The sequence below is a fragment of the Selaginella moellendorffii genome, unplaced genomic scaffold, assembly GCF_000143415.4.
Source record: "Selaginella moellendorffii unplaced genomic scaffold, v1.0 SELMOscaffold_3, whole genome shotgun sequence".
In the NCBI taxonomy this organism is placed as follows: domain Eukaryota; kingdom Viridiplantae; phylum Streptophyta; class Lycopodiopsida; order Selaginellales; family Selaginellaceae; genus Selaginella; species Selaginella moellendorffii.
Genome location: NW_003314264.1, coordinates 3418583 through 3444521, shown reverse-complemented (window position 1 = coordinate 3444521; position 25939 = coordinate 3418583). Strand labels below are relative to the sequence as shown.

The following is a 25939-nucleotide window of genomic DNA, read 5'->3' as shown; positions in this document are numbered from 1 at the left end:
TCTCTGCGAAGGAATGCACACGATCCTGCCGTTCGGGAAGCACAAGGGTAAGTCCCTCTTGGAAGTACCAGAAAGCTACCTGCGCTGGATGTGTGACAAGATGAAGGACGAGAAGATCGGCGCGATGGCCCGGCAAGTTCTAGAAGAAATTACTAACATTCCTCCTAGCGATCGCGAGCTCGGAGGAAGTTCACGCAACGTCGTCCGCGGGGAGCCCGCGTTCGCGCGAGCGGAGGATTGTATCTCGACGCTGAGAAGCTTTCGTGGTGGGCTGAGTGAGGCCGAGGCTCTCCATCGCCGGGTGCTCGCCAGTGGCACCGTGTTCTCGGCCAACAAGAGATACCTCTCCAATCTCATCATCCTCATGTTTGCGAGGTGCCAGGGCGTCGCCGAAGCTCACAGAGTGTTCGCGAGCATGGCTTCCCGGGACGACTACTCGTGGAACACCATGCTCAAGGTCTTTCTCGACAATCGAAAGTGGAGCGATGCCCAGGAGCTCTTCCGCGAGATGGAGGACGAGGGGGTGGTGGCCAACAAGATCTCTTGCACGGCCATGATCGGGGTCTTTGCCGAGCAGTGCAAGCCCGAGGATGCAAAGGCGGCGTTCGATCGGATCTCCTCGCGAGAAGTCGACACTGTCGCGTGGAACGCGCTCGTGAGTTGCTACTCCAAGTGTGGCCGCGTCCAAGAAGCCATGGATTGCTTCGAGAGGATGGAAGGGAAGAGGGATATGGTGTCCTGGAACACGATCCTCGCGGCTCTGGCGAGAGCCGGGCAGGACGAAGATGCCCGAAACGTTTTCGCCAAGATGCCCGAGTGGGACACCGTCTCTTGGAACTCATGCCCTTCGCACGACGACGCAGATGCCAAGAGAAAGTTCGATGACATGCAAGGTGGCAGATCGATAGTCTCGTTTAATTCCTTGCTCAATGCCTTCTCCAGAGCAGGGGATTCAAATGCTGCGGCCAGCGTCTTGGACAAAATGCCGCAGATAAACACCGCCAACTTAGCGGCAATCGTTGATGCTTATGGGAAGGCTGGCGAGATGGAACAAGCAAAGGTGGTTTTTGACAGTAGCCTCGAGTGGAATTTGATCTTGTGGACGGTGCTGTTGCGTGGATACGCTCACAATGGATTCGTGGACGAAACGAGCAAAGCGTTTTGGTTGATGCCTCTACACGACACTGTGGCGTACATTGTTTTGTTAGGAGCTTTGGCCAGGCATGGCTGCGCAATTGAGTGCAAAGAAACATTTGATATTGCCCCCAAGAGGTGTGTAGCAATGTGGACTTTGCTCGTCACTGCAAATACCAATGCTGGGGATTTTGTTGAAGCGGAAAGGGTCTTCTATTTGATGCCGCAATGGGATGCAACGGCGTGTACTACGCGCATAGTCGAGATCACCGGAAGAGATAGCATGAATATAATCAAAGAAAGATTCTTTTATGCTGAGCAGCGGGATGTCGTTCTCTGGACGGTTTTTCTTTCCGCCTATGTGGCGAGCGGGGAAGTCGAGATGGCCGAGCTTGTTCTAAGAAAGATGGCAAAAACAAACACAGTTTCATGGAACGCCATGCTTTCATGCTACGCCAGCCACGCTACGCCGCTGGATTCCAAAAAAGCTTTCGACGGGATGATGGAGAGGAACTCGATATCGTGGACCTTGCTCGCTGCGGCATATGCCAGACATGGGCAAATTAGCAAAGCTTGCGAGGTTTTAGTGTTGGCTCCGTGCTGGCAAGCCGAGATGCTCAACTCAGTGCTTGCGGGATACTCGCGAAACGGTCAGGTCTGGGAGTCAATGGAGCTTCTTCGGTTTATATCCATGGAAGGAATTGAGGTAAACGAGGTCTCGTTCGTTTGCCTCCTGGATGGTTTTAGCCATGTCGCGAAGGTGATGGACGCGAGGGACTGCTTTCATTTGATGGTGGGAGACTACGCGATCGAAGCTACAGAGAGGCACTACACTTGCATGATAGATCTCTTTGGGCGAGCAAGACACTTGGACAAAGCCGAAGCTTTGATCCTCGACATGCCTTTCGTTCCGGACGAGGTAGCTTGGCACGCATTTCTGGGAGCTTGCAGGAGCTTCAATGACTGCGATAGAGCAAAGCGTATGGTAGAGAAAGCACTGGAATTGGACTCAAGAAGCGGTTCTCTTCACGTCTTGTTGGCCAACACTCTTAGCAGTGGGGATGGAAACGAAGACGATGTAAAACTTGTCAAGGAGATGATGTTGACGAGAAACGTGAAGCGGATTCCAGGGGTAAGCCGGGTGAGGGTCGGAGGCAAGCTTCATAGATTCGTTGTTGGGGATACCTCGCATCCCCAAATCGAGAACGTTCACAAGGAGCTTGCGAGGCTGGAAGTACTCATGAGAGAGGCTGGCTATGTTCCAAATACTAATGTGGTGACGATGCTGGGAGATGACGGCGATGAGGAGAGAGCGAAAGAGGAGCTTCTGTGCCGCCACAGTGAGAAGCTTGCGCTTGGTTACGCTTTCATTTCTACGCAGCCTGGGACCAAAGTTGAGGTGACCAAGAATTTGAGAATGTGTTATGACTGCCATGACGCAACCCAGTTTTTGTCCAAGGTTGTTGGACGAGAGATTGTTGTGAAGGATGCCAACAGGATTCACAGGTTTGTAGGTGGTGTTTGCTCTTGCAAAAACATTTGGTAGCTTTACTCATATTTATATTTACAAAAATGCAGTTATATTAAAATAATATATGATAGTATATAACAACACAAGATAGTTTAATAATCAAAATTAGATTATATTTTTGTCCATTACAAAATAAACCATGTCTATTCCTCTAATATTTTGTTCTTATTAAGTCTTTTTTTTTTTTTCCTGATTTGTGACTTCTATAAAATTACTCAGTTTGTTGTAGTATTTATAGTGCAATTTTTTTGTATTTTTGAGGATATTATATATCTTTGATCAAGTAGAAACAAAATATAATAATAAAATTTATTTAAATTATTACATAATATATAGATTTTATATACGAAATACTTATCTATTTGCAATTAGATATATTCATCTAACCCAATTTTTTATTTACCTACCACTTTTAGTTATTATATCTGAATTCATTATTAAACGATAAAATATGAAATAAATGAATATAAACTATTAGTTGGTGTTTATATTGACTTTTCATTCAACACTTATAACATATTTTTTGTTTTATTTTTTATTTTAGTTTTATTTCATAATTATTTCTAGGTTTTTCAGTTAAATATTATTATAAATTCAAACTGTGAGAATATATTATTATTAACATGATAATACTCTTCTAGGGTTTTAAGGCTAATTGAATATACATATTTCAATATTCTATACATTCATATTGTTAGAGTTAAGGGGCAGCTCTTATTATAATGTGATAGAGCTTATAAAAGCCATCCAAATGAATACACATAGACATCACTTTTATAGCAATTGAAATATGATTTGACTATTTGTTTCTTCTCTTTTACTTTTTTTCTTTTTGTTCATTTTCATAGTAAAGTAGCATACTAATCATATCCTTCTTCTTTGATTTTAGAGTAACAATTGGTGCAATGATTCAATGTTGTATAGTTGCAATTGAATAATCAAACTTAATTGGTAGTAGATTTCATGGCATATAGTGCATCTTTTTTATCTTTGCTGCTAATCCTCGCATCCATCTAGATTTTTTCCATAAAAATTCTGAGAATGATATATATAATTGGTTTGATCATTTCATAATGAATACCATCTATAACTTTTGGGATGATGCCCACTAGTTTCCCAGATAGTAAAGAATGATTTATTAGGGTTCAAATATAAAAGGAAAGGGCCCATAAATAAAAGATCACATTTTTTTCTTAATTGATTAAGAGTTTTAGGATATTTGGAGTTAAAAATTAGCTAAATGATTTCTTAAGAAGTCTAAATTCAAAGTTTACACATGTTTCTCAATTGACAACATTGCAATGATATAATGGTATAAATGCAACCATTTATGTGAATTAGAGTCTTTTATTGTATATCTTTAAGCACCCATTCAAATATGCTAATGACTATGACAATGCCTTTTTAACAATTGTAAAATCCTTGTCAAAAGTTGTTTAAGTTAATTATGTAATTTGGTGTTCACTTCTAAAGTTTCTTGCTTCGTGTGAAGCAAAATATTTTAAAGCAAATCAAATTAGGCATATTGTGGCTAATGTTTTATCAAAATTTTATAAGACTTGTACACTTACTCTAGTTACCCTTGATAGCATTATTTGACTAACATAATGCTATAAAACATTATGTTTCCCATTTATAGCTATACATATTTCAACTCTACTCCTAATGGGAGATATTCATGTTCTGATAGAGATTGATGCTATTGCTACCCATGTTAAAGGACAAGGGTGAAAATATAATTATGGCTATGGCATTAGTGTTGTTGTGATGGAAGGTCTTAACAAATAAATATTTCTATGAGTAGTGGAAGATCATTGCTTGAATAAGTTAGTAATCCCTTTATCTCTTTTTTGGAAGTACTATCAAGGGGTTCATTTAGCACCAATTCATTTAATATTTACTTCCCAATCTCATTTTTATAGCAATATTATTTTGTCTATGTTAGTTGATATAGGTTTGAGTTTATTTTTTATTATTTGGCTTATAAAGAATGAAGACCAACTTTACTACATGATACAATTGTAAATAACAATGTGTAGCAATAACAATAACTATATACATACATGTATATATATACATATATACATACATATGTACATACATACACATACATATACATATATATACATACATATATGTGTGTGTGGAATAGTGCAGACTTAATTGTGCATACATGTGATCTTGAGTTTGAGCTTCAATCGTTATAGATGGTGTTGAATTAAACATTTGACCTTCCTTTATACAAATTAGTTACAGTGCAATTATATTAAATATGGCTTTAAGGTTTTTCCCCTTTGTTTCATACTATTTTATATTTATTTTATTTTATAATAGTTTGTCATGAATTATATCGGTGCTTCACCATATAAACTTCTATATAAAAATGGTATGATATTACCATTTGAGGTTATATTTGAAATGTTATGAGTTGTTAATAAAATTTTAGGATCATTATTTAATGAGTATTCTTCCATTGGTTCAAATGGAGTTGTTGAAAATTTGGGTTATGTACAAGTGGGACAACAATGGCATTACAATTTTTATTATCATCCACTTGTAGAGTATAAAATGGATGATATAATGTTAATTCATTTTCCCAATCTTACAATATATAATTTGTTTGAAGGGATTTTTACTCTGTGGAAGGGATTGTATTGTGTATTATGGCAATTTAGATTGCAAATTTATAAGGTTTGGTACGATACTTAACAAGCTGAACTTTTTTTTATATATATCTTGATTTATTATAATAATTGTTATAGCCATGTTCAAAACACCTATATCAGGAATTAGCCAATAAATTTAATGCTTAGTGGGTCTTCATAAAATATATCAAAGCTTTTTCTTATTCTTTTTGTTGAACCATGCATTGCATCCATGTCCCATGCAGCACAAGTGGACTGTATATATATTGGTTCAAGATAGGAAAGACAAAAAAAAAAGGAAAAAGCTTCCTTTTTGGCAAATAATGGGCATCATATAAGAGAAAACAATGTCAGGAGGCAAGAAAAATTGTAAGTACGTACGAGCCATCAATTGGATTAGCTTATTAGGTTCAATCATTACCAATCCTTTTGTTTTCAAAACATTTTTAAAATAGTTTATATTTTCTACGCTGCGCAAGTAGCGTCAGCATTGCCCACTGAAGCGGAGAGCAAACGGAGAGAATTGAGAATCATGGAAACGCTGGTGCTCGAGCCTGTCGGGGTGTTGCACCCAGTCCTACAAAAGCTGCCAGATTTTCTAGTGCGAAGGCTAATCCGCCAGGATGTGGCATTGCAGCTCCGCTACTTGTACGGACTCTCTGCAGAAGAGCAGCTCCAGGGCCTTGTTAATTTCGTCCAGAGTAAGTTCTCCCTCTCATTCTAGTCGAATCAATCGATTTGTCACATCTTGTTTTGTAGATGCCAAGCAAATGCCCGTCATGGAAGCAAGGGGCTCTTTCCGGGACGAGCTCTATGATGTTGACTTCTTCAAACTCCTTCTTAGAAAGCATCTCAAGTACAGGTAAGAAGAACCCAAGATTTGATCATAAATCTCATGACAATTAGAATGCTCAAAACTGAATGATCAGCTGCTTGTTGTACGAGGATCTTGTTGTACGAGGATCCTTCGTTCACGGACGAGCAAGCCGAGGAAGCCATGTTTAAGCTGTGCTGCGACAGAGCACGAATCGAGGGCGGGCAGCGTATCTTGGATCTGGCTATGGCGGACTGGTTTTGTATATCGCGCAAAGGTTTCCTTCCTGCCAGATTACTTCCATATCCGATTCGAGAGTTCAAACTGAGCACATCCGAGAGGAATGCAGGTTCAACAAGCAGTTTCCTCCTCTTTCTTTTCTGGTGCCACAGTTGATCTCGTCGTTTTTCTTTGTATCGTAGAAAAAGAGGCCTGGTAAACGTTGAGGCAATTGATTGCGACATAACAAGCACCAAAATCACGCAGACTTTCGACAGGATCTTCTGCATCGGCGTTTTCGAGGCATAATATTAAATCTTCCATCATTGATGTTCTAACTTGTTGAAAATTTGCGCAGCACATGACAAACTATCAAAAGTTTATGAAGATAGTCTCCAATCTTATGAATGAAGGAGGTCTCTTATTCGTGGAACATGCTTGCCACAAGCTATTTGCATACCGCACGGTAATTCTCGCAAAAAGCCTTTTGTTTCTTTGCTCGTTTACTACATAAATCTCTGCTGCTTGTAAAAATCTCTAGACAGCGGGCAACAGGATGCTGGCAGACGCATTGCCATTATATTTCCAGGACGATTTTGTGATCCTCGATCACTGGCGAGTAAATGGAACCCATCAAGGAAGATCTTGGTAACCATCTAGAAAACATATTGACTCGCTTCACACTATTGGGACTTTGCAGTGAAGCCTGGATGAGAAATCTGGATGCCAAATTCGACCAAGTTCACGCCTTGTTTGCAAAGGCCTATGGAGAGGACAAGGCAAGCAAGAGATTGGCAGGCTTCAGATCAAACCTCCTCTTGGGCACGGAAATGTTCAACTTCAACAATGGTGAGGAATGGTTTGTTCACACAAGCTCTTCCAAAAGAGACGCTAAAGTTTCTAAGCAATGTAGATTAAATTGGTAGTATAGTGTTTGAATTTACCATTTAGGGCAAAGCTTTTTAGGGTTCTTTGGGCAGAGGGAGATGGAGGGCGCACTCTCCAAAGCGAGTAGCTTCTTGCTGGCACGGCGGGCAAAGAAGGAGATGAACTCCATCGGCGACGATTTCAATGTATGGTTTGCTGCATTCTAGGTCTTTTTTTCGATTCCCTTACACCTCCCTTGCAACAGTCCCTATCTTCCACCGTAGAGACGAGCGCCAAGCTTCTCTTCAACCGCCTAAAAGGTGCCGTTCGATCCACATTCCCCACAGTAACAAATTCCATTTTCTCACACTCTCAGGAAGGATGCAAACACCTCTCCCCGATCTCCTCCACAGCTACAATCTCCCGCGAGGGATCTTCCCCAAGAACGCCACGCACTACGAATTCGACGAGGCCACCGGCAAGCTCACCGTGATGCTCCCATGGATCTGCGAGTGCTGCTTCCGGGACTCGTCCATTCTGAGGTACGCCGCCACAGTCACCGCCACTCTCCAGCACGGCAAGCTCGTGGACGTGGAGGGCATCAAGACCAAAGTTCTCATCTGGGTCAAGGTGGCCGCCATCTCCGTCCCCACGGATCATCCCGGCGACAAGGTCTACTTCTCGGTGGGGATGAAGAAGTCGCGACCCAGAGAGGTGTATGAAGTTCTCAAGGATGCCTTGGAAGTGGAGGAATTCTAAGTCAATCGCGCGGGAAAGGATACACTGTAAACTAATAAGAGAAGCTTGCTTTTACCTGGTCTTCGCCTTCGTTGTAAGTCAATCGCGCGGGAAAGGATAAATAAGAGAAGCTTGCTTTTACCTGGTCTTCGCCTTCGTTGTAAGTCAATCGCGCGGGAAAGGATAAATAAGAGAAGCTTGCTTTTACCTGGTCTTCGCCTTCGTTGTAAGTCAATCGCGCCAAAGGATATGCTGTATAGCCTACTACTGCTAATCTTGTTTAGTCTTCGCCTTTGTTGATAACTACGGCTAATAAAGTGACGCTTGTTTACGCTTTACTAAGTGCTTAGTCTTTGGCTTTGTTGACTACAACCTTTAAACTTTGCTTGGTCTTCTTGTTGACTATCGCCATCGCTTGTTCCGGTCAAGACTATTCCCAGTCCACGCGGGAGTGCAAGCTTCCATTCCGGAATCACGGCCGTGATTGCCGGCTCTTTCCATTCCGGACTATAAAATCTGCTATCCCCTTGTTCTAGGGGCACATATATCTCATTTCATCCGTTTTCTCTCGCTCTCACACCAGGCTGTCTTCCACCTCTGCAAGATACCTCGACAAGAGCTGCAAATCATTGGAGCTATGGCGATGTCCTCGCAGATTAACATCAGCGCCCAAGCCATGGGGATAAAGGCTGTTGGAGGAGGAGAAAGCTATGGCTTTTCGCCACTCTCAAGGATCAAAACTCCTCCTCGGTCAGCAGTGTCAACGGGTCCGTCCCAAGTTTGCTCCTCCTCAAAGATCAATGCAGTGAAGCTCTCGCCCGCCGTGGAGAGAGTCCAGCCAGCAGCCGACGTCTTCAAGGGCTGGCTCGACGAATCCGCGATGCTCGAGAACCAGAAGCTTCTCGCCAAGCTCCGGATCCTCCAGGCCTCCATCTCTGACCGCAAGGAGATGCACTCCATCATCGCCCAGCAGCGAGACGACTGGAACAAGCTCTTCCAAGGCAGCCTCCGCCTGGCAACGGTGACCGCGGGCGTCCTCTCCGCTCTAAACGGATCTTCCATTCACGGCCTCAGCCTGGCGCTCTCGGCGGGGCTCCTCGACGTCTTCGCAGCTCTCGTCATGGCCGCCGTGAACAAGTTCCAGCCATCGCAGCTCGCCGAGGAGCAGCGCACCGCGGCACGCCAGTTCGCTAACCTCTTCCAGGAGATCGACTCCACGCTGGCCATCTCCCCGTCCCTCCGGGAGGACTCGAGGCTCTTCTTCCAGGACAGGATCTCGAAGTTCCACGCCCTGGACCAGGCCTATCCCCTCCCCCTCACCCCCGGCGGCCTTCCAAAGTTCCCGGAGAAGATCTCCCCCTCACCTTCCGGGACAAGCTACGACCCCTCCGCCCCGATCATCCGCGTCGCCTCCGAGACGTCCAGTTCGAATGGCTGGAGCCGGAAGATCGAGGAGGACTTGCTGCGCGTCTCCAGCCTCCTGGACAAGGACGTGGAGAACTACTTGAAGATGTGTCGGATCATCTTGAGCGTGAACAAGGGACTCGCCATCGCTGGTCCGGCCATGGCTTTGCTCGCTGGGATCGCCAACCTTGCGAACTCTCATCCCATACCGGCCTCGCTGCTGAGCATCGGGGCATTCTTCGCCGGATGTGTCTCGCACGACATGCAGCTGGGAATGATCTTCGAGATGTACAGGGACTGTGCCGGGTACTACACCGATGTCCAGGACACGATCCAGAGAACGCTGAGGTTGCCGGTGGAGCTCCGAGAGGACGGAGAGCTGTTTCACCAGAAGGTTGTGCACAGGCTAGGACGAAAGGACGAGCTTCCGTCAATACCCCGGGGAGCAGCCACAGCCGGAATCCTCTTTTAGAGGTGGTGGAACACACTTTTGTAAATTCCTGTAGAAAAAGCGAAGTTAAATGTTTTTTATTTTCTTTATTCCTTGTTCAAAGACGTACCAGGACGGGATCAGCAAAATTCCTGCTTAGCCTGTGAGAAATCCACTGGACAAACTCTTGCGAATCCTCGCAGTGCGGAAGAATCGAACTGTGACAAGAAATAAAAATCGTGCACTGCACCTCGAAAAGACAAGACGCAGGACGCTTATCACAAGGTCCCTACTTCCTTCTCAGCATCGTCGCTTGATTCCTCCTCTTTATCTGCTTCCAAGAGGTCCGTGGACACCGCTGACGATATTCGATGGTTCTGCAAAATGCGCAACGAGGCCTCCTTCGCAGATTCATACTTCAGCACGATAACCCGTCCATCATCCAAATCAAACCGAATGTAAGGCTCTTTGCACCCTTCGACAAGGCGCCTGAGGTGCTGAAGATTCACAATCTTCTCGCCATTGACTTGTTTCACCTGTATAAACAAAATGGTCTCCATAACATACTAGAATCCAGAAATGTACCTGGAGCTCAGCGAGCCTCTCGTACCCCGCATTGATGTCATCGATGAGTACCTATGAACAGAGTTTTTTTGTATCGTCAACAATAAGAGTTTTGGTAGCTTACTTGTGACATGATGACGAACTGTTCTCCTGGTTTTTTCGGCATCTTGGAGAAGGTCCGATCACAAAGCCGTCTGGGTGAAGCGTTGTACCAATCGTCACCATATTCGTGCAAGTATGGTAATGTAAGTGGCACAAAGACCAGACCGGCAAATATGTAATAACTTGGAAGGCGCTCGAACTGGTGATTTGGTACCAAAGGTTTCACCTTGAAAGGAGCACACACACAACGTTAGTTCTCGGCAGTGATACCAATAATGAATAATACCGGAGCGAGCTTAACGTTAAAATTGATCTCCTTTCCATCTCTCAAAACTCGTAAAGCAGCGGACTCGCCTTCTCTTTTCATGGTCACTAAGTGCACAAAAGAGATTCTCTCCCTGTTTCGAAAAGTAACTGCAAAATGATTCACCGTTAGAAAGGAAAAACGCCGCAGAAACATACCTGAGCCATCATTTGCGATAAGGACACCATCAAAGGCAAGCAAGACGTCGTCCTTTTTGATGTAGTTGCTCACCTCCGTCAGAGGGTACACCTTGCTCACAAGCACACCGGTTTTTTTCGAATCCATCTTCAAGTGATCCCTCAGCTGCTTGTTTTCAGTTGATTGGCACACGAGTCCTAAGCCGCAAAAGCCTATGTATCGTCCCCTTTCTTCTACATCGCTCAGAAAGTGCTTGATGACTGGCACGGGAATAATATATCTGTATAAAAGCACAAGCTCGAGACAAAGAAGAAAGACAATTTCAGCTTCCTTACCCAACGTTTTCAGCATTGGAAAGATTTTGGAACACAACTCCAACGACTGTATTATTATACATAGCCGGACCGCCACTGTTTCCTGGATTAACAGCAGCATCAATTTGTATAGCTATCAGATGAGATCCACCGTGGATGTACTGCACGGGCTCGACTCTTGAAACCACGCCTCTAGTCACACAAATATTATCGCCACCTGAAAGCAAGGAGGAGTCAGCTTAAACTAACACGGGTAGAGAAACAACTTTTCTTTCACCTTGAGGATAGCCCACGGTAGCGACTGAGTCTTGCAAGAATGGGATATCACCCAGCTCAAGCGGCTCAATCCCTTCCCAAAAGTCATCATCGTCAACCCGGAGTAGCGCTAGATCACACTCGTGTCCAACAGCTTGAACTTTGGCACGAAACTTGACGGCCGATCCATGCTTGCGGACCATGACATAGCTATGATCCGCGACGACGTGTGCATTCGTAAGGATTCTCCTGTCAGCGATCGCAAATCCTGGAAAAGCAAGAAAGAGTTCACTCCAGGAAAAATCGAAAGAGAAGAAGAAAATCATACCGGAGCCAGTGAGTTCGCGGAGAGGCTTCTTCTGCCAAGGCAAAACGTAGTTCGGGCTGCTCGACACCGTGAAAATCTTGACGACACTGTTGAGGGCAGCGTCCAATCCACCCTGGGGATCTCTCCTCTCAACATCCAAGTCCTCCAGAAAAATCGGCGGCACCGCGCTACAAAAATGCCGGCACGAATGCCGGCTGCCGCTCGGCCGCCCCAGAGCATCGCAAAATCTCCTACTTCCTAAAATCCGGGGAGGAGCCTGGGAGCTACACGATCTAACGCTGTTTTTGGACAACCGCGCAGCAGCTGCCCGAGAGGCTCTACCTAGCGATCTAAACAGCGCCATTGTGATCTCGCTAGATCGCCATCGAATAAACCCTAAACCCTAATGGCGATTAATGAATGCCGCCTCTCTTGTTCGCCAGTATGCTGCTAGCAGGGCATTGCTCGAGGGCAAGCGCCTCCACTCGCAGCTTAAGAGAGATGGCGCCGATCGCAATACTCTCATTGGGAATCTCCTCGTCGCCATGTATGCGCAGTGCGGCTGCCTGGATCAAGCTCGACTCGCCTTCGATCGCATCTCCCAGCGAAATATTTACTCCTGGAATATTATGGTCACGGCAAATGCCCAGAGAGGGCACTGTCGCAGAGGAGAGGAGGCCTTTGATCGAATGCCACATCGAAATGTGGTTTCGTGGAACACGATGATCCGGGCATTTGTCCAAAGCAACGATCTCGTCCAAGCCAGGCACTGCTTCGACCAGATCCCGGATCGCGACAACGTTTCTTGGAATATCATGCTCGCTGCGTATGCCCAGCGAGGGCATGTCGAGAGCGCTGCAAAGATCTTCGCCAGGATCGAGAAACCTGATGTGATTTCGCTCAATACTGTTATCTCGGCGTATGCGCAGCACGGCCACGCCTCGATCGCAATGGATTTGCTGCTTGGCGAGATGGCAGGGCGAGATTTCGTGTCGTGGAACACGGTGCTGGCTGGGTTGACCAAAGAGGGTAAGCTCGAGCAAGCGAAGGAGCTCTTCCGCAGAATCCCCCAAAGGGATGCACTGGCATGGATGGATTTGTTCCAGGAACTGGGACGCCAGGGCCGGATCGAGGAATCGAAAGCTCTGTTCGATGAGATCCCGCGGAGAGATATCGTGTCCTGGACTGGGATGCTCCAAGCCTACGCCAGGAACGGAAATGTGGCTATGGCGAGGAGGATATTCGATAGAATGCCCGAGCAAGACGATGTTTCGTGCACTGTTATGCTGGGAGGCTACTCCGACAATGGAAATCTTGAGAAAGCGCGGGAGTTCTTTTGCTCATTTCAATCCAATGATCCAGTGGGCTGGACTGCAATGATCCACGCTTATGCCCGGAACGGGCATCACGAGCAAGCTCTCTGGCTGTTTCTCGCGATGGATCTCGAGGGTGTTAGGATCGACCACATAGCGATTCTCGCAGCTCTCAACTCCTGCGCGAGCATTCCATCGCTATCCGTGGGAAGAATCATCCACGAAGAGATCGTGGAACAGAAACTCGACACCGATCTGTCGATGAGAACCGCCGTTCTTGATATGTATGCGAAATGTGGGAAGCTGGAGGTGGCGAGAGATCTCTTCTTCGTCCACGACCTCCATCGTGATGCCGTCTCGTGGAATGCCCTGATCGCTGCTCATGCCGCAAGCGGTGGAGCTCTCGACACGCTGTGGCTGTTTGCGTTGATGATCCTCGACGGGATTTCTCCCATAGATTCGACCTTTGTCAGTGTTCTATGTGCGTGTAGTCACGCAGGCATGGTGGAAGTAGCATGTCACTGTTTTGCGACCATAGCTAGTGACTACGATGGAATCTTTCTCACTCCCGAGCTCTACATGATCGTGATCGATGTCCTGGCTCGGGCCGGGCAGCTGGAGCGTGCCGAGGAGCTCTTCCACGGCATGCCATTTGAGCCCGATGCTGTGAGCTGGAGAAGTGTGGCTGGCGCTTGTAGAGTTCAAGGGGAGATGATAAGGGTTTCACTAGAACAAGAGCACGATGATAATCCTGCCTCGTATGTTGTATTCTCAAATCTTTGCGTTGGTTAAACGAATTTTTGTTTGATATCAATTGTTAATAAGAATTTTTATTTTATTTTAATAAGATTTTTAAGCCAAAATTAAAAGAATATACATACATTAATAGTAACATCAAACATCAAACCAGTTAAAAGCCTTGATGGGCATTATTTTATTGAATTAGAAATGCTTTAAACTAATTTATAGGTTTTACAATAATAATAAAAACTTTCCAAAAATTATATAGATTATTTATTTTCTTTTATTTATATATACATGACAAATAAAACTATCATAAAAATGGGGCAAAGAATTTTATAATGAAATTACCTATGTCAATACTATAACTTTTTTTAAGCAATTTGCTGAGAAAAAACTATTTTTGATATTTTTGAACATATTGCTTTATAAACACTGTAACATAAAAAATTACATTAAAAAGAGCAAATTTTCTCATTTTTATCATATAAAAGAACAAAATGTTTCTCTTAAATTACCAATTATTGGAATACCTAAAATAAATTATTAAGAATTGGTATTTTTTTTAAAATTATATTTTTATTTCCATAATATTTAATAGTTAATAGAATGTAAAACCTAATTTTATAATATTTTTTCTTTCAATATAATGTAAATTATTCCAAACTTTTAAGAATTTTTAAATTATAAAATAATATAAAAATTAAAGTGCATGAAATATAAAAATATGCATATTCAAAACCATAACTTATATAAAAAATGGTCCAACTTGAAACCAACTAAATTCTCACTATACTAATAATAGTATAAAGCATCATAGTTGTATATATAAACTTTATATCATCTCTTCTTCTTTGAAGAATAGCAATTATCATCCCTTCCTCTTTGAAGAATAGAAATCAATTAAGACTAATTTAATTGAAAGTTTAGGATTTAAAAAAACATTAAGAAAAGGCACTAATAGATTTGTAGGTGGTGTAATTTGTTTCTAATCCCTTTATACAAAACACTTGAATTGCAACATATACATAATTTTTGGAGAATTGAGTTGTTAAATGTTGTGTTAAATTTCATAAAGTTATAGCCAAATGCTACAACACTTGATATAGTCCCTTTCAGTAGGTAAAGACCCTTTTAGATAAATCATATATTTTTCTATAATTGGGAAAATAAATTAATACTAAGTCATCCACTTTATACTTTATATATGAATGATGATGAGAGTTATAGTGCCATTGTTGTCTTACTTGTACATGGCCTAAGTGCTCAATAAACTCCACTTAAATTAATAGAAGAATGTTTATTAAATATTAACTCTAGAACTTATTATCAACAGTTTATAATAATTGTGAATGTAAACTTAACTCCAATAGGAATATAAATCATGATTATATAAGAATTTATATGGTAAACACTAATAGAATTTTACACCTATATGATATATATGTATTAAAGATATAATAAATAACCATCTCAATCTAAATGCTAAAAGTTCATATATTTTTCTATCATCGTTTTGAAAGTTCTAAAGAGCCATTCCCCTGAACCATCCATTTCTGGATGATAAATGCAAGATTATTATTGGAAAGCATTCACTCTTAACAAAGATATCAAAACACTATTTGATTAAGGAAGAAGTATTTAATCGTTATTGTAGATGCACTAGTAAAAACACTAAATTTCACTTGATAACTCAAGTAATTAAAAGCAATAATGATATACTTATTACTAGAAATTGACTATATAAAAGGCTCTATCAAATCAAATGCTACTAACTCAAACAAATAAGAAATTACAATTAACTCTCTGTAAATAATTAAATTTTTTATTTTACTTTAGTCACTTAACCACACACTTGAAAGAGTCTTATTAACAACCTTTGTAAATTATATTCCTGATTTGGGGACATATTAGTCCTGTATATGGTATTTATGCCGTTACATTTAAACTATATCTATTCACCTTTTTCTCATTTCATGGGTAGACTAATATGTTAATGATGCATTTGGGTGTTTGTTGGGATCAAACATGTGGAGCACTTAGACTAAGTGCAAAAGGTAAGCATTTATATGTCTTCTCTCCCACAAATTAAACCATTCATCCATGAATGGTCATCTCATGACCACACTTTAAGATCCTTAGAATGCCCGAATATATAAGAACACTCTTCCCCAATATCTTGTCTTTGATCCCCACTAAATCCCTTTTTATTCATAACCATACTTGCTAACACTACCATTAAGTTAAGGTTTGAAGGCCCAACCACTAAGTCTTATTAATTTCTAGGGCTTTCTTACCACATGACTATATCCTTGATCACTACATAAGAGGACTACTCTTCTTCTTTTTCACATTCTGGAAACACTATAGCCCAACACAAGCCTTATGGGTACTCTTTCCACCTTCTAGCTTTGGGTGCCTTAACCATGTGGTTAGGGTGAGGTTTTGATAAACTATATCAGGTATCCAAGTAAGTAGTGCCACCCACACTTGGATTGGGAGCATTGATTATTTGATCTCCCGGGGCAACTAATGAACATTTCACCAAATTATCCTATTTGTCTATCTGTGTTCACTTTAACTTTGAATTCCTCAATAGTTATCTTATCACCCACCACATAAGTATAGCATTCCTTGGTCATATTAGCTTTTCCTAACCAAATTAATTCCACTAAAGTCCTCCCCCTATTACACTTTTAGAGCTCACCAAACCCCCTAAGGTTTAGGATATGATTGCTTTGTGCTTTCACCCTTAAACTCAGACTCGGACTTGGAATTGGACTCAAACTCAGACTTGGACTTAGACTTGGTCTTAATCTCAGTCTCGAACTCGACCTCGAACTCTATCTTGGGTCCATTTTAGACTCCATCTCAAGTCTACTATCTTGGGTCTACCATTTCGGGTCTATATTGGACTCTATCTCAAATTCCATTTTGAGTCCATCTCAGATATCATCTCGAACTCCATTTTGGGTCCATCTCAAATCCATTTCGAACTCCATTTTAGGTTCATCTCAGACTCCATCTTGGGTCTATATCAAACTATATCTTGAACTTTATCTCAGATCCATCTTAGGTATTTTGGGTCCCTTTTTAGAGATTCATTCATTGATTGTTTTGTGTTCATTCCTCAAGCACTTTGTTCGGGGTTCTACTCCCACTCTTAACTTTCCAAATTGAAACTTTTAGTCCAAACACGTTACACTTATTAAACTTCCACTTTAACCACTATCATATTGCACTTTTTTGGTTCTACTTTGGGATTTAGGGGGTTTATGTCTCACACTCTCACCATCCTTTATAACATATTATAAGCTTGGAAATGGAAGTGTAATTTTTGTTCATAGGTCATTTCCCCTTTATATTTGAACACTTATAAATTGCTTCTTGAGTTGTTTTCTTTCATTGCTTAATCCACTATACTTCCTTGTAAATAAATTCACGTTCTTATAAATGGAAGTTGAGAGTTACACTCTCTTTACACCTTACCCCTCGAATCAAGCCTAGCAGGACCAAATTAAACCATTAAATGTCAATCTCAATATATGGTGATTCCCCTAGCAAATTAATAGAGTTACATTTGATACCCCTTTAATATCAAATGTAAGTTTATAAATTTAGACTTCTCAGAAGGTTGTCTAGCTTAGTATGAGAACACTTAACCCTAAATATCTCAATACCCTTAATTAATTTGAAAAAAAGGTGCATTTTTATTTATGGGCCTTTTTCCTTCTATATTTAAACTTTTATAGATTGTTTCTCTAGTTGTTCTCTTTGGCTACTTATAATATATATTTACTGAATGATATTAAATTGGATTTTTGATTAACAGAAAGACTTCTACAAGTTTTTACTTTCTACAACATATCATGAGCTTAATATATGCATATACCAGACAACATTATGTTGGATCTTCACCAATATAAAAACCTAAATAAATTCTTAATCACATAATGATCTATATATCTGCCTAAAATAGAAGAATCATAGTAAGTGTTGAATGAAGATTAAAAGCACCACCAGCCATAAATAGTAACTGCAGAATTAGTCTTTACAAAGTAAGTATAATTGTTTTTAATGTGATATTAAGAATGTAAATGCTAGAACAACAAATTATCAACAAGTGATACAAAATTTTAAAACCTATGACAAAGCTTTTGGATACACAATTAACCTTTTGAGACTCACAGGCCTCAATCAAGAAGATAAATTTAATTAAAACAAAAACAAAAATTAAGGAATGAGAAAACTACAAAAGAAAAAAAGATTTAGAGAATGCAACGTTAAATTTAAATAAAAAGTATAAATCCAATCACTCCTTAGAGAACATTTACGTGAGTCTATGAAATAAAAAAATGTGTATATATAATTAACCCAAAAACCTTACAATATATACAAGAACAAATGGTCTAGATTGAAACCATTTTCATATAGACTAAAATTCCACTATACTAATAATAGTATATGGTATTAGACCTAGTTTTTTTAATGAAAAACCATCTTAATAAATTATGAATACAATATATTAATATCAATTGATTTTTTTTCCTTTTATAGTTTATAATAGAAGTGATATTTAAAGCGTTGTTATATTTGGTATCATGAAATTTTTTAATTATTTTTCAATAATTAGAATATTTATTCTATTATGATTATTTAATCCATAACTATGCCATTTTTATCAATTAATATGGTCAATAATTTATATAATGTTTTATATAGATTTGCAGTTGCATACCAGTTTATCTCTTAAAATTCATTTGCCACATTTTTCTGGAGGACCTTAGGACTTAATCAGCAGTGTTGTCAAGATTTTCATAATATCCAACCCTACCTTGCTTCGATTCTTCTGAGTTGAACTCTTTTTGTCTTTTTTCCTTCTCCAGGATTTGCGATCTCTTACAGGAGAATCCTTACCAATGCACACGGGGTGGTTGCGGACGTTATCCTTGAGGTAAGAAAAATGTTACATTTCCTCCACCCGTTGCTTAACTCATTCTAGGTGACAATAATATTCGTGTGACTAGATGCGAGTTGAGACCGTGCAGTACATCCATGGTGGATTTCATCTTATAGCTGCTGTTAATCCAAGAAACAGTGGTTTGGCTTTTCCAACGCTGAAGCAAAGAAGCTGAAATTGTTTAGCACACCATAAAGAATGCTTGATGAGTGGCACGGGATGAAAAGACAAAGATGAAAAGCCTAAACAACTGAAAACAAGCAGCTTGAAGATGATTCGAAAAAACCAGTGTTCTTGTGAGCAAGATGTACCCTCTGACAGAAGGTCGACGTTTTGCTCGCCTTCGATGGCGAATCATTTCCTTTCTAAAGGTGGATAATTTTGCAAGCTCTAACCCCATCGTTTGTCAACTTTTTAAGGGTTCTTCCGCAAGACTTTCACAAAATCAGGAATTTTGGCAGGAAAAAAGAAAACTTTAACCGATTCTACTTGCTCTACAGGCATTTACAAAAAGCGAGGTTGTGCACGAGCTTTCGGGCTCTTTTACCTCGACTAATAGATGCTTACATTGTTGAGGCAACTCTAGGGTTTAATGCTGCGACTGGCACTGAGGAGGCATGGACGCTGGCGGCTTTCCTCCGGATGTCGGCACTTCTGCGATCGGCCTAGTGATGCCAATGCTGGGAAAGAGGAGCGCGACGCCCAGATTGAGATGCTGGATGATATCATCCAGGATGTCAAGACGGACACCATCCGGAGGGCCCAGGAATCCAAGCGAGGTGAGTCTCCTAGCCTAGAAAGGGTTCGCGTTCTTCTTTCTTCTGGGGAGTCGAATTTCTCTTTTGTTCGTCTTAATCGAATTTCTTATCGATAGTGGATGCAATCGTGCAGGGAAGAAAGAGCCCACATTTGGAGAGCTCTTTGGGGCTTTGTCTCTGACCGACGCGGAGCTAAGCAGCTGGTTCAAGTCGGAGGATTTCCCCGACGAGCAGCGACCGATCCTGGAGGAGCTGTCACCGGACGAGATCAAGATGCGCCTCAAGGAGAAGCGGCGAGTGGCTGAGATGCAGAGACTCAAGAAGTTGGCCGACTCGAGAGTGAGAGTGGTGGACGATCAAGGGCGATCGTATGCTCGAGGCGGGAGGAAGACGAGCCAGGCCAGTGTGTGGCTCTCGGAGGGGAGTGGCAACATCATGGTGAACAAGATGAGCCACGATCTCTACTTCAGGCAGCTGGATCATCGCGTCCACATACTGGAGCCATTCTGCGTGACGAACACGCTGGGAAAGTTTGACGTGAAAGCACTCGTGAGAGGTGGTGGTCTCTCAGGTCTGGATTTTCTCTTGGTTTCTTCGTGTCACATTCTTCGCAAGAACTGATTTGCTTCTCTTCTTGGAATTCAGGGCAGGCAGGGGCTGTGAGGCATGGCATCAGCCGAGCAATCCAGCTTTTTGATCCGTCTCTCCGGCTTCCCCTACGACGAGGTAAAAATCTTTTGCTTTGAGTTGCGATTGTTTTGATCTTTCTGGCAATCGCAGGTGGCTATCTTACCAGGGATCCAAGAATCGTGGAGAGAAAGAAGCCGGGACGAGCAAAGGCTCGCAAGGGATTTCAGTGGGTTAAGAGGTAGATCATGGTTCTCGCGTTCTTGGTCAGAGGCAGTGCGTTCTAGCTATCTCCCTGTACTCCCTGAGAAGAATCCCAGTGGTGCCATCAGCAGAAGCTCGACAAGTGCTTGCAAATCGCAAGGACGGAACTTACGTCTTGCAACTCGTCATCCGGTGGAAATACGACTGATCTCTTTATTTTTCTTATTCCAAGAAGTTGTATGCAACATTTTAGTAATGCGGGATAATATTCTACGAAGTTGGCGAGGTTCTCAGCCTCATTTAACGAATTTTTCCACGACTTTCCTGACAGCCGAGATAGCATTTTGTAGCTTGAAACCAGCTCCTAACTCCAGATTAGCTCCATTCTTCACAAAGACACAGCCAGGTCGAAGCTGCACAATTTTTGCAACAGCTTTCGAAAGTGAGATTGGTATCAGCATCTCAATTCTCAGCAGGGAATAGACAGCCAAGAGTGGCAACCCAAGTTTCACAGCAGCATCATTTTTGACTCTGGACCCTCGCAAAATTTTGACTCCCGACACTCTCAACCACGCAAAATTTGCATCATATACTCAACTTATCAGAATTTTTAGTGCCTCTCCTAATCATCCAGCACGAAAACTGAACGTCACGCGCCCTTTGTTGGCGTGACTGAGCAAGATGTTGGCCATGACAACTTCAGTGTTACTTGACTTCAGGCTCATCACTTTCCGAGCTGCCTTCGAAGCACCCTTACGGTCACCCTCGAGCTTGCTCGCATTTAGTAGAGCAAACATGGTGCCCGTATCGGCAGTGAAGGGCATGGCTTCCTGGAGTTCTTCAGCTTCGCTCACCCTGCCTGCTCGAGCAAGCGCACCAATCACACAGTAGTAGTGCCTCCTCTCCTCTTCAATATCAAAGTCCCGCAGAACCAGGAACCATGCCCTCACCTTCTCCAGATCTCCAGCAAAGCTCATCGCTCCCAACAGACAGACGAAGGTGACGGAATCGGGCTCCACACCGTCAAGTAGCATCTTGAAAAACGTCCCCACTGCCTCTTCAACGCAAGCATGGCGTCCATATCCAGAAATCACCGCGTTCCAGACGCTGGCTGCCCACGCCGGGCACAGATCCAGAAGCTTCAGCGCAGTAGACATGTCCCTGCGCTTGGCAAATGCAGACACCATGAGAGTCCAGGAGTTTATGTCGCGCTCCGGCATTTCGTTGAACAGTTCCATTAGATGATCCTCTCTTTCCGAGTTGAGCATTGCATTCCAGCTCGTGAGCTCCGCCATCGGCATCCTCTCCAAAACGGAACGCGCGCAGACATAATATCCTGAGTGAGCATATGCGGCAATGAGCACGGTCCAGGTGGTGGCGTCACGGTGTTGCATGAGATCGGAAAACACCCAGTCGCACTTGTCCACCACATCGTTTCTTGCATACACGGACATAATCGCAGTAGACGATTCTATGCCCCACATTGGCATGAGGTAGAAAACCTTTTCCGCCTCGCCAAGCTCTCCAGCGTGGGAATTTGCCGTGACGAGCGCGGTCCACGATCCAAAGCCCTGCACTCGATCAAACACGGCCTTTGCCGCTTCCACGTATCCCTGCTTGCCAAAGGCGGATGGCACCAGCGTTGCCACCACCTCGTTGTGGCACGGCATCTTGAAAAAGCAGGTGCCGAGCTCCTCGAGCTGCCCATTGTGGGCATACTCGCGCAGGAGGAGAGCCCAGGAGACGATGTCCTTCTCGCTGGCACGCAGATCACACGATTCTTCTCTCGCCCTCTCGCCGGCAGCTCCCCTCTTCTCGACCAAAGTGTTGAGGGCAACCAAATCCCACACGGGCATCTTCTGGAATGCGAGATGCCCAGCTCTCCCCAGCCCTGCAAGGAGAAGGTTCCATGATACTTGATCCTTGTGGGGAATTCGCTCGAAACACGCAGTGAGGGCATCAGTGGAGACCTCGTTCCTCATGAAGCACGCCATCAAGGCGTTCCATGCAGTCGTGTCCGGCGAAAGAATGCGATCGAAGGCTGCGCAAGCGTCCGCCACTCTCCCCTGCGAAGAATACAGAGAGATCATCGCGGTGCAAGCGATGCAGTTGGCCACTCCAGGTGCCATCTCGTTGAAGAGCCTCTCCGCTTCCAGCCAGAGATGGTTGTCGAGAAAGACCTTGAGCATGGTGTTCCACGAGTAGTGATCCTTGCTGCTCATCGCCGTGAAGATCCGGACTGCGTCGCTCACGCCCCCGCCGCATTTGCCATAGGCGAGCAGCAGGAGGTTGGACAAGTAGCGGCGATTTGCTGCGAACACTCTAGCGCTGGAGATGACGCGCTCCTCCAGAACCCGGGCTTCGACGATCCCGCCGCTGAAGCCTCGCAGTGCAGAGACGCACAGATCCACGCTCGCGAATTCGACGACCCCTGTGCGTTCTTGGACATGACGCCCGCGGCGCAGCTGGATTTCATGATCTTGATCACCTGGGATCGAGATCAAGAGATCACCTGGCGCTGGCGATTGTTGCTCTACTGGCACCCGCGATGGGGTCGAGATCTGCCGCTGCCGGGGAGCTTCCATTGCGATCTTCCCGATCTTCTCGTTCGCCATTTTAGTCGATACCCAGCGAAGATAGCCAAGAGGAATTTCTCCAAGCTTCTGGCCCTTGTGCTTCCCAAATTCGATCACAACTTCCATGGCGGTAGAAGAAAGAAAGGAAATTTGGCTCCGCGCAGGAGAAAGATGAATTGAAATTGATCTACACCGTCAGTCGCTTACGATCAATCCAGGCCGTTCATTGCAATCGTGATCGTACTGCTATTAATCCAGGTCGTTTGAGCGTGATCGTACCTCAGGGCGGCGAGGCAAGTTGCAAGAATCTACATGAATAAACTAATGAATCTGGTAAGTAAAATTCTCTATGGCTCTGGCGTAAATATTTCGCTCAAGAACACCAAGGAAGAGGGATTAGCTATGATTGGAAGCTATGCGGAGCAGTGCAAGCCCGAGGATGCAAAGGCGGCGTTCGATCGGATCCCCTCGCGAGAAGTCGACACTGTCGCGTGGAACGCGCTCCTGAGTTGCTACTCCAAGTGTGGCCGCGTCCCGGAAGCCATGGATTGCTTCGAGAGGATGGAAGGGAAGAGGGATGTAGTGTCCTGGAACACGATCCTCGCGGCTCTGGCGAGAGCCGGGCAGGACGAAGATGCTCGAAACGTTTTCGCCAAGATGCCCGAGTGGGACACTAGCGTCCTGGAAAACATACCGCGGGCACACGCTACTGCAAAGTTGGCGGCTATGGTTGATACTTATGCGAAGGCGGGCGCCATGGAACAGGCAAAGATGGTCTTTGACAGCAACCGTGAGCGAAACTCGATCTTGTGGACAGTGCTGCTGCGTGGCTACGCTCGCAATGGACTTGTGGACGAAGCGAGCGAAGCGTTTCGGCTGATGCCTCTCCACGGGAATGCGGCGTACGTTGTTTGGATAGGAGCTCTGGTTAGCCATGGCTGGGCAACGCATGCCAAGGAGATGTATGACACGGCTCCCCACAAGTCTGTGGCAATGGGCGCTTTGCTAGATAGCGATTCCGGAGGGCTTGTGGAACCGCTACTTGATGCCATAGTCGATGACCACTTTCATCGCCACCAGGAAGAGCTCTCGAGATGATATCCAGAGTTTTTCTTCTGCCAGGATTGAGGCAAAGACTTCCATCAAAAAAGAAAAGAAAGATCTTTGAGAGGATCATACCGCGGTATTGCGAACGATGTTTGACGTGAGGACGTAGCTGGAGGGATCGTCGGGGTACATCTCCCAGGCGAGCTCTCCAGCAGACGATCCTCTCTCCTCGTCAAAGTGCGTCCGGCAGGCCCCCAGGTAAGCTCGCACTCCCGCAACTCCTGGCTGGTATGGCATCACGCTCATAAGCTCCTCCGCTTCCTCGAGCCGCCCGGCCCGTCCCAGCAGATCGATCAGGCTCTGGTAATGCGCAGACGATGGTGAGAGCTGGAAATCCGAAACCATGGAGAGGAAGTAGCTCCTACCTTGCTCCAGCCGCCCTCCATGGCTGCAGCACAGCAGCACGCAGGTGAAAGTCGTCGCGTCGGGCGCCACGCCGTCGAGAACCATGTCCTTGGCGAGCTGGAGCGAGGTCTCGGTGCCACCGTTCTCGGCATTCCCAGCTATGATCGCGTTCCAGCTGATCACGTCCCTCGGGTGGATCATCCCATCGAACGCGAGCTTCGCCTGCGCGAGGCTCCCACACTTGGCGTACATGTTGACGATGGCGTTCTCGGCAACGAGCGTGAGCTCCAGCTTGTCGTCGATTATCCGGGAATGCATTGCTTTCCCCCGGCTCAAATCGCCCAAGCAGCAGCTCGCGGTGAGGAGGTTGACGAGTGTGACGAGCTCCGGCTTGAATCCCTGCGGCTCCATCTCCGCGTAGAGCTCGAAAGCTTTGTCCCCTTGGCCGTGCTGGGAGTAAGCTGCGATCATCGCATTCCAGGTGACGATGTCTCTCTCGGGCATCTTGTCGAAAACCATCCTCGCGTCGTCGAGGCTGCCACACTTTCCATACATGTCGACGAGCGCGGTGTCCAGGATCACGTCCGAGCAATAGCCGTGCGCCTGGATCGAGTCGTGGATCGCGCGGCCATGCGAGAGAAGCCTCAAGCATGACACGGCGCTCAGGGTGCTGATGAGCGTGCAAAAGTCCGGCCTTGTGCCCCCGGCAAGCATCTTCCAGTAGAACTCGAGCGCCAGGGATGGCCGATCGCTCTGTGAGAATGCCGCGATCATCACGTTCCAGGCGACGACGTTGTCCGTCGGCATGGAGTGGAAGATCCGGGTGGCCTCGCCCAAGCTCCCGAGCTTGGCGTACATGTTGAGCAAAGCCACGCGGAGGAAATCATCCGGCTGGATGCCGGAGACGAGGAGTCCAGCGTGAACAGCTCGGCCTCTAGCCAGATCCTTGAGGGAGCAGCAGGCGGTGATCACATCCGCGTACGTGAACTTGTCGCGAGGAATCCCTTCTCTTTTCATGCGCTCGAATGCGTTGAGAGCTTCTCTGTAGAGGCCGTTCCTGGCAGCCGCGGAGATGAGAATGTTGTACGAGTACGTGTTCTTCCTGGCTATGGTGGAAAAAACCGCGAGCGCCTCCTTCATGCTGCGGCATTTGCCATACATTTGGACCAGCGCGTTCTGGAGACAAGGGCCGAGAAGGGATTTCCCCACACTGGCAATGTGGGAGTGGACACGCCTCCCATGGACCAGGGATTTGCAGCTGCCGCATTGCCTCAAGAGCTGCTCGTAGCTGTCGCGGCTAGCCGCAGATCTCTCCGATTCGAGCCTTGCTACCGCCTGATCGAGCTGCTTCCTGGCGCTACTTCTATCGTATTTACCTCCCTGAGAGCTCGAATCCACCCCAAAAATGCGATCCCTAGCTGTGCACAGGCCTCTCTCTCGAGTTTTTCGCATAGAACCCTAAACTCTTGAAATTGGTGACACGTGGAGGAGATTCATTGTGACACGTGGACAGCTTTCACCAACACGTGGCAGCGCTAAAGA

General features: G+C 44.7%; 10 protein-coding genes across 10 annotated transcripts; 7 read left to right on the top strand and 3 right to left on the bottom strand.

The window, feature by feature from the left end:
• Window positions 1-13: 13 nt before the first annotated feature.
• On the top strand, window positions 14-2680 carry LOC9655346 (pentatricopeptide repeat-containing protein At4g02750). Its single transcript, XM_024668509.1, has one exon. It carries the CDS (start codon window positions 14-16, stop codon window positions 2678-2680), a length of 2667 nt encoding a protein of 888 aa, XP_024524277.1.
• A 3133-nt stretch (window positions 2681-5813) lies between these two features.
• Window positions 5814-6473, top strand: LOC112342860. The gene is made up of 3 exons (XM_024665379.1): window positions 5814-6011; window positions 6070-6172; window positions 6240-6473. Exons 1-3 carry the CDS (start codon window positions 5843-5845, stop codon window positions 6313-6315), a joined length of 348 nt encoding a protein of 115 aa, XP_024521147.1. The 5' UTR covers window positions 5814-5842; the 3' UTR covers window positions 6316-6473.
• LOC112342861 ((S)-coclaurine N-methyltransferase-like) lies at window positions 6317-7274 on the top strand. The gene is made up of 5 exons (XM_024665391.1): window positions 6317-6473; window positions 6547-6646; window positions 6702-6809; window positions 6885-6991; window positions 7044-7274. The coding sequence occupies exons 3-5, from the start codon at window positions 6705-6707 to the stop codon at window positions 7267-7269; spliced, it is 438 nt and encodes a 145-aa protein (XP_024521159.1). The 5' UTR covers window positions 6317-6473; window positions 6547-6646; window positions 6702-6704; the 3' UTR covers window positions 7270-7274.
• Window positions 7275-7282: 8 nt separating this feature from the next.
• Window positions 7283-8222, top strand: LOC9655345 (uncharacterized protein At5g01610). Its single transcript, XM_002963770.2, has 3 exons — window positions 7283-7416; window positions 7476-7530; window positions 7587-8222. The coding sequence occupies exons 1-3, from the start codon at window positions 7330-7332 to the stop codon at window positions 7967-7969; spliced, it is 525 nt and encodes a 174-aa protein (XP_002963816.1). The 5' UTR covers window positions 7283-7329; the 3' UTR covers window positions 7970-8222.
• Window positions 8223-8416: 194 nt separating this feature from the next.
• On the top strand, window positions 8417-9892 carry LOC9643627 (probable F-box protein At4g22030). The gene has a single exon (XM_002963769.2). The coding sequence runs from the start codon at window positions 8586-8588 to the stop codon at window positions 9822-9824; it is 1239 nt and encodes a 412-aa protein (XP_002963815.1). The 5' UTR covers window positions 8417-8585; the 3' UTR covers window positions 9825-9892.
• A 101-nt stretch (window positions 9893-9993) lies between these two features.
• Window positions 9994-12155, bottom strand: LOC9655344 (protease Do-like 10, mitochondrial). The gene is made up of 8 exons (XM_002963370.2): window positions 11788-12155; window positions 11482-11727; window positions 11226-11421; window positions 10911-11170; window positions 10735-10862; window positions 10471-10674; window positions 10368-10418; window positions 9994-10318 (listed from the first exon to the last, which is right to left on the bottom strand). The coding sequence occupies exons 1-8, from the start codon at window positions 12128-12130 to the stop codon at window positions 10061-10063; spliced, it is 1686 nt and encodes a 561-aa protein (XP_002963416.2). The 5' UTR covers window positions 12131-12155; the 3' UTR covers window positions 9994-10060.
• Window positions 12156-12182: 27 nt separating this feature from the next.
• LOC9655343 (pentatricopeptide repeat-containing protein At4g02750) lies at window positions 12183-13871 on the top strand. The gene has a single exon (XM_002963768.2). The coding sequence runs from the start codon at window positions 12183-12185 to the stop codon at window positions 13869-13871; it is 1689 nt and encodes a 562-aa protein (XP_002963814.2).
• A 5456-nt stretch (window positions 13872-19327) lies between these two features.
• Window positions 19328-20677, top strand: LOC9643626 (30S ribosomal protein S9). Its single transcript, XM_002963767.2, has 4 exons — window positions 19328-19559; window positions 19672-20109; window positions 20184-20264; window positions 20319-20677. The coding sequence occupies exons 1-4, from the start codon at window positions 19373-19375 to the stop codon at window positions 20408-20410; spliced, it is 798 nt and encodes a 265-aa protein (XP_002963813.2). The 5' UTR covers window positions 19328-19372; the 3' UTR covers window positions 20411-20677.
• A 318-nt stretch (window positions 20678-20995) lies between these two features.
• Window positions 20996-23071, bottom strand: LOC112344198 (pentatricopeptide repeat-containing protein At4g02750-like). Its single transcript, XM_024668507.1, has one exon. The coding sequence runs from the start codon at window positions 23069-23071 to the stop codon at window positions 20996-20998; it is 2076 nt and encodes a 691-aa protein (XP_024524275.1).
• Window positions 23072-23281: 210 nt separating this feature from the next.
• LOC9643625 (pentatricopeptide repeat-containing protein At1g11290, chloroplastic) lies at window positions 23282-25849 on the bottom strand. The gene is made up of 2 exons (XM_002963369.2): window positions 24125-25849; window positions 23282-24060 (listed from the first exon to the last, which is right to left on the bottom strand). Exons 1-2 carry the CDS (start codon window positions 25847-25849, stop codon window positions 24013-24015), a joined length of 1773 nt encoding a protein of 590 aa, XP_002963415.2. The 3' UTR covers window positions 23282-24012.
• Between the last annotated feature and the right edge of the window lie 90 nt (window positions 25850-25939).